At 30.1% G+C, this 15,716-nt stretch overlaps 1 protein-coding gene across 7 annotated transcripts; it reads left to right on the top strand.

Annotated features, from left to right (window-relative positions):
• The first annotated feature begins 854 nt into the window (after positions 1 to 854).
• Positions 855 to 6,226, top strand: LOC129289413 (probable polygalacturonase At1g80170). Of its 7 annotated transcripts, none has more exons than XM_054926178.1 (12): positions 855 to 1,262; positions 1,417 to 1,548; positions 1,724 to 1,900; positions 2,780 to 2,800; positions 2,879 to 3,107; positions 3,284 to 3,365; positions 3,535 to 3,643; positions 3,878 to 3,994; positions 4,075 to 4,340; positions 4,472 to 4,515; positions 5,220 to 5,304; positions 5,518 to 6,226. In XM_054926178.1, exons 1-11 carry the CDS (start codon positions 1,089 to 1,091, stop codon positions 5,285 to 5,287), a joined length of 1,419 nt encoding a protein of 472 aa, XP_054782153.1. In that variant the 5' UTR covers positions 855 to 1,088; the 3' UTR covers positions 5,288 to 5,304; positions 5,518 to 6,226. The 7 variants fall into 7 exon arrangements, with proteins under 7 accessions (XP_054782153.1, XP_054782151.1, XP_054782156.1 ...); XM_054926176.1 differs by having other exon boundaries at positions 5,211 to 5,304; XM_054926181.1 differs by having other exon boundaries at positions 2,900 to 3,107; positions 4,087 to 4,340; positions 5,211 to 6,226.
• The last annotated feature ends 9,490 nt before the right edge of the window (positions 6,227 to 15,716 follow it).

Below are 15,716 nucleotides of genomic sequence, written 5' to 3'. Positions count from 1 at the left end.
CCAGATTAATTCGAACTCTCACCATGTGAGATTGTTATTATCAATGGTAGCCTTATAGGTATCTTGATGCTTTTGGCATATTCATTTAACATGATTGAATATCTTAAAATTTGAACTTGAGATTTTAGAATAAATTGATTCAACTTTCTCAACTAGTTGAACCAAGTGTCTCTCAGTACTCTACCTAAGTCAATATTATCAAAAACTCTATCTACCCAGGCCCAATTAATATTGCCCCCAACGTCCTTCATGTCACATACACACATGGAAATCTATTTTCACTTTAGATATGAGAATTTTTTTAATATAGTTATTTGATTGAGTTAGATTTGACTATTGTCAAGCTAATTTGGAGGTAACTTTTTCAAAAACATTTTTTACATTCATAAGGATTAAAACCCAAGGTCTTGTGTTTAAGCGGCCATAGCCTACATATCTAGTTATCTACCACTAAGATCAATGCCTGATGATTAATTAGATATGAGAAATTTGATTGCGATCACTGTCCTATAAAATTACTATATATGAAATAAGTGAAGTTTTATTACAGTGTACAGATATGGCTTATTCAACCACCTGAAAGCCATGCAAAACAGCAAAATATATAGAACTTAACGAAGATGGTCTTCAGATCAAATGCTGATGCCATGAAAACAACAAACTAGAACAGAAAGGGAAAGAACGCAAGATTAGGAAGTGATCAATATGATCAAGTCTCTACTTCAATCAGTGCTCAATCACTTGACACGCACATACAAGACAAAAAAATCATCATCAAAGAAAGAAAAGATAAATAAATGAAACACAAAAGCGTTTCTCGCGCTCTTTACCAAATGTATGGGTTTTCTCTATACTGTACACTTTCCATCCACTTTATTTTTCTTTAAACTGCTCTTGCCTTGGCAAATGACATCACCCATGGTTTTGTTTCTTTTCAGGAACCAACATCGTCGTTATCCTGTTCCAATGGAAGTTTAGCAAAAATGTGCCTTCAGAATGTGAAATGATGAACTGTTATAACCACAAGCAAGCATTTATTTAAAAATCGTTCTATATTTCTCCTAGTATGATATTCTAGCTAGGTCTGTATGTCTTCTCAGAGAGAAATGAGTCATAATGTGAGATTTTGTTCATCTTCAACCCTTATTCTTCTCTTCGTACTCGTGATTATTCCAAACTTTTCTTACACAGAGGGATCTAAAAGGGTTCTTTCTGTTGTTGATTATGGTGCAAAAGGAGATGGTCAACATGATGATACCAAGGTACGCCATGTCTAGCTGCTACCTATATAAGCTTCGTTGACTTCTTGTTCTAATATGGTTTCAGGGAAATAAGAAACACTAAAAGCAAGAATACAAAAACAAACCAGAATAATCAAATATATATTCTTCAGTTTATCATCATGTGATGGTGTAGGCATTTCAAGAAGCTTGGAAAATAGCTTGTTCGCTGAATGGAGGAGCAGTGATTTTCTTTCCTTATGGAAAAACATTTTTGGTGTATCCACTCGACATTGTGGGACCATGTCGATCCAAGGTCACTTTGTTGGTAAGCATTAAAAGGAATATATAGAAGAAATTGATTAATGAGGTGTCTGAGTCAGTATTTGCATGCAGCTGCTGAATTGTATTAACACATTCTTGCATGGTGATAGAAATATAGAATGAATTTGAATGGGATTTGTGGGATATTATTACTGAGTTTAGAGATTGTGACGGATCAGATCTTAGGAGAAATAGTGGCACCAGAAGATCCAGAGGCGTGGAATGGTTTCGATCGGCAAAAATGGCTTTCGATCCGGTGGGTGAGTCATCTTACTGTAGAAGGTGGTGGCAGTGGGACCATCAATGGAATGGGCCACAAATGGTGGTCCAGATCCTGCAAGACGACCCAAAATCATGTATATTCTTTGTACCTCTTGCGTCTTAGTATCTAAATTTCGATCATTTTTTACCCATCCAAAAACTTGTTTATTAAGTATTTTTGAAAATAAAGTTTACCCATAAACTTATTTTCATATAAATTTGTACTAAATTGCGCCATTTATAAATTATGAATAGGAGAATTTGTTTTCTTGACTCTGATAATTAATATAAAGAATTAGAGTATTTGCAAACGTGCATAGGTATAAAAAGAAATTTTAAAAATTGTTTATACGGATTCCAAAAGAATGTTATGAAATTAAGTGTAAGAAATTCTAATAGAGAAGGTGGTCACTCACAAAATGTGACAAATTTTTTTATTGGAGAGACGCTCACATATAGTGTTAATATTTTGAATAATATTGCCTCCGATAAAAAAACACATGGATGGAATGTTTTTGTTTTGAATTTGTGCTAAATAAATAATCAATAGGCTAAGGTTTACCTATTTGTTTTAACTTGAGTGTTAAATTAGCCACCAACCGTTAAGAATAAAAATTTACACTCAGGGGTGGAGTTAAAAGTTAAGAATAAGGGAGGTTAAGATTAAAAAAACATATATACTATAAAGTTTTTATAAATTTTAGGGGGATCAAAAATATATAATACCTATATAACATAAAGAAAAGTTTAAAAAATTAGGAGGGCCGTGGTTCTTACAAATCCCTCCTCCCTCCACCACTATTTACGTTAACATATATAAATTTAGATATCCAACACAAAAAATCTTGGATTGAACTATGTGACAACTCGCAAGACACATCTGACAATACGTACCAATTCAATTTCTTCTAAATTTTGAAGGTTTTGTTGAGCTGAGTATTGGACTAAAACTGACTTTTGATGTGTTTTGGCAGGCCTGTGGAGTGGCTCCAACGGTTAGAAATGGATGCTTTAGTTTCACTTTCACAGATCTTATAATTACTCTCTCCCATTATCATTAAAGCTGAATGCAGAGCCACAATTCCACTGTGCAGGCCATCAATTTCCATAGATGCTACCATCTCAAAGTGAAGAACCTCAAGTTGCTCAATAGCCAACAAATACACGTCGCCATCACTAATTCCAGGAACGTCGTCACGTCCAATCTCCGAGTGCTAGCCCCTGCCTTCAGCCCCAACACTGATGGGATCCATATCGGTGCATCGAAGGGTGTTGAGGTCAATGATTGCATAATCCAAACAGGTCTGTTACTTCATCCTCAAGTCATCTTATTTTCTCTTAGCCTCCTAGGTTAATTACTGTTTGGCAATGAGTTTCTCATGCTGATATCAAAATTTGAGACAAAAATTCTGTTTTGGTTGTTCATCCTCAAGAACTGCAAGACAACATGCCTCAATGAACTCTTTGTGCCACTTCAGGGGATGATTGTATTTCTATAGTCAGCAATTCCTCAAAAATCAGGATTAGAAACTTATCTTGTGGCCCAGGGCATGGCATCAGGTAAAAGTAACTCTTGCTTTAATTTTAATGTTTAGATTGAGGATAGCAAATAATTAAAAACTAAATAAAGAAAATTAAAAATTGAATTTTGCTATCCTTTGCTTCCCTTCCCAAAGATATTTCCATTAGCAAAAAATGATATTGAGGTGTAGCATAAACCATTCTTCAGTATCGGTAGCTTGGGAAAATTCAACTCATGGGAGAAGGTGCATGATGTAACAGTTGATGGAGCTTTTCTTTCAAGAACTGGCAATGGGGTGAGAATCAAAACATGGCAGGTAATCTCTAGAAAATTGTAGTGTTCTCAGCCCTCTTTTTCTCTTTTCTTTTTGTATTGAGACAAAGTTCAAGAAAAGTTCTTCAAATGTTTAGCATTGATTCTTCAATAATGATACAATGCGGTACTGAGAGCTTGTTCCAGAGAGCTAATATGATGAAAACTGTTAAGAAGTGTTTTCTTTAAGATGGAAAGACTCAGAACTAATCGGCTTGGCTTCCATGTGAATTCATAGGGTGGTGGTGGTTTTGCCTCTGACATCACATTCAGAAATATATTGATGGATCAAGTATCTAATCCAATAACAGTAGATCAATATTACTGCGATTCCTCCATGGCATGTCAGAATCAGGTATATATGAAATTTTTATTCCTCTAATCTCTGAGGAAGATGGTTCTAGTTCTAGATGTGGTAACATCCACTTTCATAAGAGAAAAATGCAGAGTTCTGCTGTGAAAGTGAGGCATATATCCTTCATCAATATCAGAGGAACATCTGCCTCAGAGAATGCTATAAAATTTGCATGCAGCGATGCCTCTCCTTGCGAAGATTTACTCCTTGAAAACATTTTTCTCGCTCCTCGCCGTGGAGGATTGGTGAGATCTTATTGTTGGGAAGCTCATGGCTTCATTAGGGGTCCAGTGCAGCCTTCTGCTTGCCCCCCAGTTTGCCAGAATTTCATTGGACCGGAAGAATGGTCAGACTCAGACTCTCTTATTCATTTCATCTGAAATACTAGTATTTACTACTAGTCTTTTTTGAATTTAGATATCTAGTCAAACTTTATATAAAGTCTTATTGGGATTAATAATTTGTTTGTAACTGCAGCCAACTTGCTAATCCTCAAATGGGAACAAATGACCTGGTGGAAGGTAAGCATGGTATATAGCTGAATATAGCTACCCTAAATTCAGGTGTTGTTTATGGAGAGCTCAACCTCCATGCTAGGAGGTGAAGTTGTCCTTCACCTATAGCTTTCTTTCTTTAATACATATATGGACGTGTTTGGATTAATAGAGATTTAGGATTAGATCAAATCTTTCGTTTGGATGCACAAAAATTCATGGATTTGGATTTAGATCAAATTCAAATACATTTTTTATTATAATTTCTTTGTAATTTCAAACTTTTTCTACAACTCAGTCATTTAAAATTTTTATGACTTCAAACCTCTTGTTCTCTTTGAATTTTCACTATTAATACCTTTATAATTTTTATATCCTTTCTCATATCTTATTTTCATCTCTTGTTTAAAATAGAGGTAATCCCATCCCTTCCAATTTTCCCTTTTCATTTCGAAACTCAACTCATTTTGTGATTTAAGTACATGAAATTTAAATGAGATTTGAAATGTGAGAATTTAAATTTAAAATCTAAATTTACCAATCCAAACATTACCTTAAAAAATTACATCTGATTAGATTAAATTGAACAAATCTTTGGAAAGATAGATTTCTGAAAGTGAAAGCTTGCATTTGAGGAGATTACTGATTCTCTCCAGTGACAGTACCTTCTAAATTCATCTCTTTCTTTGCTGATTCAATTGGTTTTCCTCTTCTTTGCTAAGCCTCCACAGGGCAACCTGCATTGAAGAAAATCACCAGAGCCGGACTCAACCAGACTGTGGAAGCAAATTCACCATAGGAGAAGCATATCACTATGTATGATATCCTCTAGAAACGATACTTATATATATATATATATATATATGCATAGTTATTTCGCTTTGGTGCTTTGATTGTACCCTTACAATCTCAGGCAAGTAAAAAGGTTGATGAAAATACCATTGAGGGCCCAAAAGAGGGGGAAAAAGGAATATGTGTAGCGTGTAGGTTTTGATTTACAACAATAATTTTTAGTTACTGCGCTTACAGGCCCCACGTGTATGAAGCAAACCAGAGCCACTTTCCTACGTTTTTCTTTCACAGAAATTCATTTGAGGGGTAGCAGCCATTGGGGATATGCGTCTATAAGAGCTTTCATAATCACAAGAATCCGCTCACAGAGATTTCTGGGGCTTAGAGAATGGCTGGCACTATATACCTAATATCCTTATATGCTCACACAGATATAGATTTGAGTAAAGTTATCATATAAAACCACCTGGAATTGGCAGCATTTTAATGAGCTTTAAATTATGATTCTAGCATGGAACGGATGCATTGCTTGTTAAATGGTACTGAATTTCACAATTTTGAGAATACTAATACACTGTAAAGTATACAGTATATTAGTATAAATAGATCTAGCAATATGCATCACTGGCTGGTCGGCTTTACATGAGGTTCCATACACACACACGCACACAGAGGACATCTTCTAGAATGGTGTTATAGTCCTTAACATATGAAGGCACATGGAAAGTTATTAATTTTATATTTAATGAGTTAACTGTCATTTCTTAATTTTAATAAAGTAGTTGAAAGTATCTTATAATAAATACGATGAGTATTTATATATAGCATTAGTGAATAGGGGATATGCCATGAACCAGCTCTTTGATGCTTAGGATAGAATCCAATTCTCTTTGTATAAGGATTGTTTGTATTTGTTATTCCAGATCAATATAGAGATGCTTCTGTTTCTGTACCGCACAAATAAAATCATTTTTTTATTTATTTTGAAGCTTGTTAAATTCATGCTTCCCATTCTCAATTATAAACTATTGAGGGCTTCCAACTATCTATCTATGTACAGAGCAACTTCTAATATCACACCCTTTTGTCTGCCACCAAATTTCCCAGTTTTCAGCTGCTTTATATTCCTTTCATTTCAATTTAAAAGACCTTTTTTTAATAATTTCATCTTTCATAATATAAGATATTTTTGAGGAAATAATAATTTATTAATAACCTTATTCCAAAACCCTCCATTAATTATGAGTTAATTTGTTTTGGCCAAATTATGAGTTAACTAGGAGCTAGTGTTAAATGGAGGATATTATTAAAAATTTTATACTTTTTTTAAATAAAATTTATAGCTGTATTTAATGAAGTTTATTGGTTTTCACAATTTACTCTAAAAACATCAAATAAATTGAATAGGAGGGATGCATTATTTTTTGGCAATAGATTGTATTTGCAGTGCATGTGAGTGCCAAAGATACAATATACCCAGCTCCTAAATCAAATAGTGAGTTCTTAAGGTCTTTTATTATAATTTTTTCAAATGGAAGTGCTTAAAAATAAAAGAAATGAAATAAACAAGGAGTAGAATGGAAGAATTGCATGATAAGAGCAAACATAATATTAAAAATTATATAAAAGAAATTGCAAGAAATATAGGATAGAAAACTAGAAAAAAAGTGCTGGAGTGTTGTGGCTACTATTTTCTTGGGAGTTAATGCTCTATTAGCTCTATTAATTGCTAGAGAATTCATGAATGTATACTCATCTAATTAGATAACTATGTTGAATTTGCCGAAAGAGGAGGTGCCTAGTTTCATCAAACTAAGTGTTGAATTGATTGGGGTATTGTTGAGTTGATTGGAATTGGAGTTGTTGAACAAATTGAAGAGATCTTGTGTATGTGGCTTGCTTCTTCTTTTATAGGCATAAAGTAACAATTTTTTAATTTTTCCTATGATCTAATGCTTCACATTTTTAGAACCATTATCTACTTTTTCCTTCATATTCCTCTACTTTCTCCATTTGAGGAAGAGGTGCATTGCTTAACCAACTCTTCTTACAATTATCTCTTTTCTAGAAGACTTAAGCGGACCTGAGCTAAAATTATTATTTTAGTTCAATAATTGGACTTGAAACTAAATTTATATTTTAGCACAAACAAACATATTCATATTATTTTTTTCCATATTTGATTGGGATGTTTAGGGCCCATTTAATTTAAATAAAATAAAAATCTTATAATTTTTCTATCTCCCAAATATGAAACAACTACAAAAAGAATGATAAAGAACGGTGGAAATGAAAATAGAAGTTTCATAAAGTTGCTTTTTATTGGCATATGTAATTAGTGAATCATAAAACACAATGAAATTATTAATTGTAATTAAAATGTTAGTCTTGCTTTTCTTTTTGGCATTTTCCGGGAGACAGCCCCATGTGTCATACCCTAAAACCATGAATGCCAACGTATTATATAGGTATCAAGTATCAACCTTTATCCACAGCCAATGCCTTAATGCGATGTACTTATCTCCACCAACCACATTGTTTAAGAATTTAGGCCTATGTGCGAGATTCCTCATTAGTTTTTATCATTCAAATTAAAATTTACATTACATCAATATTAATGTACCAGATCTTATCAAAACTTATAATATAAATAGTTATTGGATGGAGTGACAGAGACTTGATTTATCTTAAATTAAGTTAAAGATCTAAACCTTATAAGTAAAAAAAATTTACTAACTGACTAACGGGAGCAATGTTTGATGAAAGGATTGGAGCTCATTCATCATAATATGGCACATTAATGTTGAATAGAATATCTCTAATAAGAAGTCATATGTGTGAAAAAAATGTATTAGGAGAGTTGTTATTTTGTATTCCTTCCACTCAATATTTTTAAAAATGGCTTATAATATTGAGCCGAAGGAGTATAAAATAATAAAACTTTGTAATAAGATTTTTCAAAATACTCTTAAGGTTGTAAATAATAAAACTTTTTTCTATATAGATCACACCAATAAATGTGTGTAAACATAAAAAGAGCGTGCAGTTTTAAAAATAATTAATTAATTTATTAAAGTATAATTTGATTAAAAATATTTTGTAACATTAATTTTAAAGAGAGGGTGTGTGTATCGTAGTTGACAAAAACACAGCAAATGGTTGGATAGTATACAAAATAATTGCATCAAGCTTGACCCGGAAAACTTGGCTTTTGAGAGCCTTATTTTCCGGCAGCAATCCTTACCTTAAGCTCACCATTATTCATTAATTGCACGTGCCACCGTTCTCTCAGATTGTGGGCACACAAGTCATTAGATTCAAACTTGTAATTTCAATTTTCAAAGTCAGCCAAATCGGTCATCTTGTTTTGTTGCATTATTATTGAACAAACTCAAATTGAGGAGGGTTATTTATTCCTTTTTAACTTCTCCTTTACAAACTTTGAATATTCTTTGTCTACATTGTTCTTTACTGGTGAAATATTTTTACCTTCTCGTACTTATCATGATCCAACAATACATAGGGGAAATTAAAAAAAAAAAGAAGGAAAAATAATCAAACAAGTTGTGCATATTCACATAAAAGCAAAGGATGATTCCAATTTTCTACTTGAGACAAGTCAAGTAATTACTTCCTTTGTAGGAATTAACCAAACCTTGCCATCATAAACAATGATTTTTCATATAACAAAACTTGTCATAAAAGACAGAATCTGCATTGTTAATTACTACGCTTCTATACCTGCATAAGAAGCATGTTATTTTTTAATTATTTACTCAACATCTTCAACTTTGTTTGAAAAGGAAGGGACCTAGAAGAAATAAGTTGGGGGCTGCAGGGTCAAAAGTTGAGACAAAAAGATTGAAAAGAAAAATTCAATATGCCCTCTGAAGTTGAAACTAGAGTAATTAATCCACACGTCTCCTTCCTAGGCATGGCTCTGTGCGTGCGTGTGTCTATATATATAGGCAGCACATGAGGCTCATTCAGCATCTGCATCCATATTCAGGTCCATTAATTGCAAGAGAAGCTTTGAGTCTCTGGTGAGATAAGATATTGCAGAAGAGATCGAAGCAAAGAGAGAGAAAATAATGATGAAGAAGAGCCACCATGTCCATAACCAGAAAGCAAGCAAGGAAGAAGGAGGAAGCAGCCATGGGAGATCAGAGAAGAGAAACCCTGAAGGAGCTGAAGGTAATAAGAAGCTTGAGAGACAGACCACAGAAGACATAAACGAAAGTGCAGAAGCTTTCATCAAGAACTTCAGGCAACATCTCATGATTCAGAGGCTTCAATCTTTGGAGAATTATGAACAGATGCTCGCTAGAGGCCTCTAGACATCATCATCATCATCATCAGTTCATCATCCACATAACCTAATGCTTATCCTTTAACTTCCGCATAAAATGGTTTATGTTATCCATATAATGTGTTTAGTGTCATCAATATTGGGTCTATCACGGCTATATGATTGATTTGTTGTTTCTTCTTTTAATTTTTATCTTCTTTCAAGAACTTGCAGATGTAAGGAATAATGAATGACCAGCTTGTATGACAAATAATTGATGAAATTGTGACTTGTACTGATTAGTATTTCTTTACATGTTTTTGTCTGTTTGATCATCATCTATTTTGAAATCATAGAAGTGGAAGATGATGAGAGAGAGTAACTTGCGTTTTGTTTTTTAGGTTTCTGTACCTTCTGTTTATTTTAATAGCAATCCAGTATCATTCAAAAAAGTATTTTTTTTTATATGTCAATTTTTTTAATTGTTTGCATATCCGGAATCCTAAGTCTTCCCCATATCAAATAATGCAGACCTAACATTGTTGCTTTTTCAAATTTATTATTAGTTGATCCAGGTACGTAGTGGTTTAATAATAAGTTAATGGTTTTTTTTTGGGTAAGATTTGAAGTCCATGTGCGGAAAATGGAGAACTTAGATGGAATTTATTTGAAAAGATATTTTTTTCCAAAAGATTTTATTTTTGTTAACAGAAATAAGTAAAATCTCTCTCCAAATATACCATGCGTCAATTTCCTCGGACTCGGTTTCGGAGCACCACGGTCCTCAACACCAGTACACTGCCGTTTGGGAGTGTTATTTTTTTTCTTTTTTTAACTACAAATTTATTACAATAATAAATAAATATTATAAAATTATTATTTTAATATTTAATAAAGAAATAAATATTAAGATGTTAAAATTGAATCTAAATAGTTTAACTCATTAAATTTTAACTTGAATAGTTCATATATAAATTTTGGTCTGAATAGTTCAGAACTGTATGAAAAAAAAATAGAATTTTAACTAAAAATATTTTATAAAATATTTTTTATTTTATTAATTTTATATAATTGTCTATTTATGAGAGTAGTGTCATTCAAGATATGGTCGGATATTAAATATAGATATTTATCTTAACAAGAATTCAAACATTGATTTGTTATAGTATAAAAAACTAATTCATTTTATTAATCTCAACCTCTATTTTAAACTCTTCAGATCATTTTTTATTTTTTTAATATAATTCTAAACTGTTCAAACTAAAATTTTTATTTAAACTATTCATATTTAATTTTAACATCTTAATATTTATTTATTAAATATTAAAATAATAATTTTAAATATTTATTTATTATTATTATAATAAATATGTGGTTTGTAAAGCAAAAAAAAAATTTAAAACTATTAAACAGCAGTGTTTTGGTGTTGAGCACGTGGTGCTCATCTAAACCAAATCTTTGGATGGGAGATGATACGTAATAATAGTGATGTTTCCATCCTACATCAGAATTTGCGCTTTATTTAGCCCACAATTGAGATAGGCCCATATGCCAGATCATGAGGGCCGATCTACATACTTATGCATCCATCTCTCAAATTCACAATTTACTAAAAAAACAAAATCACAACTTGAGTATAGTTTTTAAATTTATTTTGTTATGTCCTTTAATTAAAAAAATTAACCAATTCATCAATTGAATTTAAGATAAATTTCACTGTTCATGATTTATAAATAATATAAATTTTATCATATTACATACATACATACATACATACATATATATATATATATATATACATATTGAAAATGAATTGGCTATTGTTTCTTACGCCATATACCTTCAAATTAACAAGGACCAGAACATGGGGACTAGTTGAAGTGTTAAGCCTCCTAAGCTTCTAATATTAGAAAGAAAGAAAGAAAGAATCTTTTCAATATTTTAATTGAAACTCTAAGCAGTTCTTTGAAAAATAAAAAAGAACAGCAATAATGCTACAAAGATTAGCATACAACACAGTGATCTTCTTTTGTCATAGCTCGAGATGGGCTAAGAAACAAAAGAGGGGTTGGTGCTTTAAAACAGATAATAAAAAAATTCTAAAATTAAAAATTAAACGAAAATGTGTAAACCAATGCATTTATGGATTTGATAATGGTTTGCAATTATAGTAATCCCTCCCAACCTAAAATAGCAGCTAAATAATTAATTTATATAAATTAAAGAAATTAATTAAGTTAATTATTTGTAAGATAATACTCTCCCTGTTTTTATTTATAGGAAAAACTATCACTTTTTATGTGTTTTTTTTATATAAGTAAAAGTACTTATTTCAATAAACATTTATTACATATTTTTTAAATCATCCTTCATAATTTATATTAACGAGGAATAATTAATGCATACTTATGTTGATTAATATAGGGTATTTTAGTTTAATTTTTTTATTTTTAAATATAATTATTATAGTTAACTAATTTTTTTAAATTGCACGATGCAATTTTTTTCTTATACATAAAAACGGAGAGAGTATGTGTTAGTTTTCTTAAAATATAATTCCTTTTGACTATTTACATTGAAAACTATCTATATTAATGTGTGTAATTATTAGAGGTAGTTCGTAGCAAAAATTAAATATGGGAGATAAATGAAATTGGCTTCTTACATTTAGATTTAAAAACAAACCTTTTAATTAATCAACTCTTATATTTAGAACAGGAAGGAATAGCTTTTATACATGATTATTTAGAAATGTTTACAAGGAAAAATATAATCATTGATCTCTATAATTTTATTATATTTTGTTTTTAGTTGATATAATTTTTTCAATATTTAAAAACTGAAAGCATTGAAAATAATGAAATTAGAGATACCCGAGGAACAAACATCAACAATCATATTGAAACTATAAGCATTAAAAATATTAAAAAAATTATACAGATTAAAAGTAAAATTTAATAAAATTATATGGTTTAATAATTATGTTTTCCCATGTTTATATGATAAAGAAAAAGAAAGAACAAGAGTAAAAGAGACGGTAGCATAATTCAAATCAAGATTCATCCGTTATCCCATGTGGGATTCTAATCACGAGTAGAAAATAAATTCCAAAACAATTACTAATGTTGAACTTTTTGAAAATACTGTAATCTAATGCATTATTTCATAACTGATTTTACTTGAATTTATCTCCTCATCCTAATAAAATTCACTTGATTGATGCATATACAACCAATAATGAAAGGATTTGCTTTATCCCCCAACCAAATTCTTATTTGGAAGTAAACAAATTTTCAACACCTTTCCTAGATTTTCATATCAACGCGCATCAAATTTTTCTTTCTTTTTTCTTTTTAATGAAAAAAACACTTCAAATTTTTCTTACTAATGAATGAAAGTGAAAGAAATAAAAGTTCAATTCCCTCACTTGTTGACAAACCAATCATTCTCTAAAACACTCCTACTTGTCTTTCATATTTTACTCCCTTCCGTTTTCAAATATAAAAAAAATAACTAATTCATATAGTTTAAGAAAGTTAATTAAGTATAATAATTATATTTAAAATTAAAAAATTTAGATTAAATTATTCCTGTAATTAATGAAATAAATTTGTCTAATGAAAATAAACATTAATTTTATGAAGGACAATTTAAAAAAAATAATATGATAATTGCTTCTTAAAATTGGTAATTTTAACAAAGAGTACTATCTTAGGACCTATTTATATAGAAATAAATTGTAGTCAAATTTTAACTATAAAGTATTTTTAATATAAGCAGGGTCAACTATCATATATTTGTCATAAATAGTACATGAAGTGGTATTTTAATTGAATTATATGTTATAAACCAACAAGAGTCTTGGAGCAATAAAATTAATAAGCTACATTCGAATTGATGAATTTAAATTTAGATTTAAAATACCATATTTCAATTTCTATATTTAAAAATTTATATATCTAAAATTTTTAGTTTAGGTAGTTTAAAATATATTTTAAAGATAGAAGATATACAAATTAAGATTCAAAACAAAAATAAAAACAAAAATTGAGTAAAAAGGTAACTCTTATTTTTCAATCAATGAGAGATGGGACATAAGTGAAGATGCGAGATGATAGTTATAAAAACAATAAAAACGTGAGAAGAATTAGACATTTGAAATAACTAAAATTTTAAATAACTAATAAGAAGTGAAGAAGATTTAAAATTACAACCGTAAATTTGAATTTGAATCAAATCTTTAATATTTTTATCTAAATAAAAAATTTGATCTAAATTCAAATTCTCATTAACCTAAACAATGTAACTCTAAACCTATTGAGTAATTAGTCAGTCAAATGACTCAACCAAAGTCATACAGCACTACTAAAAGTTTCTTTTGCCAAAGTCCTGATTGTGCATTGATTCTTTGAGACGACGGATCATAATTCTCCATGGAGACAAAAGCAATCAAAATTCGATTTCTCATCCTTCTTCACAATAAATTTATATCTTTAATACAAAATCCTAGGATCAGTATTTTGTATATAATTATATATCTAGCATTTAGTGCTATCAATTAATCAAAAATTGAACATTTTTGAAGCTAAATAAAATAAGGGATTGTTGCTAAAAAGAAAAAAGAAGCTAAATAAGGGATAATTTTCCCCAAGGGCATATAAATTAATTAAACCTGGCTCAATTCTCATATTTTTTCATATGATAAATTATTTCATAAATAATTACCTCTCTCGTTAAAAAATATAAGGTATTTTGAGTCTTTTAAGGTGCAATCATTATTTTTAAAAAAAAATATTTCTATTGAATAAATTACTTTATTTTTTTTAATGTGAAATACTTTATTAAATAGGAGTAAATATGAAAAGATATGATTTGTTTAAAGATGAGTAACTATTTTATTGAGTAAGATTATATTAAAAATATTTTATATTTTTTAATGGAGAAAGTATATAAAAGCTTTTTTTAGTATGAACAGAATGTACATTAACAATTATATACAGATTACTAAGAATTTCTGCACAGTTAGCTTTCATCAAATATAAAAAGAGAAATGAATCTCATATTTTATACAGATTTTACAAAAATATTTATAAATTATCATTAATACAACCTTCCCAATAACGAGACTCAAACCCTTAAAAAAATATACGATGCTAGCATTTGTGAAGTTATCAATCAATGTGGCAAAAGTAATAATGCGAATAATTAGTAGCAAAAATATAATATTACACCCTCGATCGATATAAAATAATGCACTTGGCAGTGACAAATTAAAGCTAGATTCTATAATTAGAGGGACACAAAAGATGTGTATATTTACTGAACTTAACATTTTAAGAGGTGTGGCATCCAACACTTAAAAGCTTACGAGGTTTGAGAAGGACATCTACCTACCCTCTCCACCTCTGCTCCATTTAAATGGCCTATATTGACCTTTTCTATTCGCCGCTTACTTCATCATCTCTCTCGCACACGTTTTTTAAAATTGTTATTTGTCAACTTCATGTGCTTCTGTGAACAAATTGTTACCCATCATGAACGTTTGCCAAACCAAATATTCTTTAAACCCTTAAAATATGTGTTTCTCTCTAGATTTGGATCCAATGTTGCATGAGTATACTTACTTAATAAGTGTTTTACATAACACAATAACAACCATTCAATTTGTAAAAAACTTTATCATATAATATTCACAAAGACAGAATTTTAAATTTTTGGAGGAAACAACATATACGATGAGTACTTTGACTATGAAAATTATTAAAAAGAAATGTATCTTCATAATTTTCAAGTATATTGATGAAATGTGATAGATATAATTGACACATTCATTAAGTGAATAAATTTAAGTCACTCACATAATTTAAATCTTCTCTCTCAATGAAAATTTAAATTTATGAGTGATTAACATCTTCTATTAGACCAGTTGACTCTTCATTATCTTTATCCATTATACTAATCAATAAGTATAATCAACGTCACCATATTTGTGTCTCTACCTAATTTCGAGCATCTTATTTAACTAACAACACTTTCTTTGCCTAATATTTTTGCTGTGCTGTCTTTTTACTCTAATTTAGCTGTGATCCGGACTAAGTGCGCACGCGCACACATATATATTTAAATTCATGTTGATTTTGGTTGATCA

Source organism: Prosopis cineraria, unplaced genomic scaffold (assembly GCF_029017545.1).
Source record: "Prosopis cineraria cultivar Desert tree isolate PC_DT_omini unplaced genomic scaffold, ASM2901754v1 PC12, whole genome shotgun sequence".
Lineage (NCBI taxonomy): Eukaryota > Viridiplantae > Streptophyta > Magnoliopsida > Fabales > Fabaceae > Prosopis > Prosopis cineraria.
Note: the sequence above shows the minus strand (reverse complement) of the source record. Positions and strands in the feature narration are given on the sequence as shown.

Bases quoted from the DNA above. Each gene is read 5' to 3' on its own strand.
- LOC129289413 (XM_054926176.1), top strand. From the start codon at position 1,089: ATGTCTTCTCAGAGAGAAATGAGTCATAATGTGAGATTTTGTTCATCT. The intron at 1,549-1,723 runs GTAAGCATTAAA...GTGACGGATCAG, and splicing joins GATCCAAGGTCACTTTGTTG to ATCTTAGGAGAAATAGTGGC. The intron at 3,366-3,534 runs GTAAAAGTAACT...ACCATTCTTCAG, and splicing joins GGCCCAGGGCATGGCATCAG to TATCGGTAGCTTGGGAAAAT.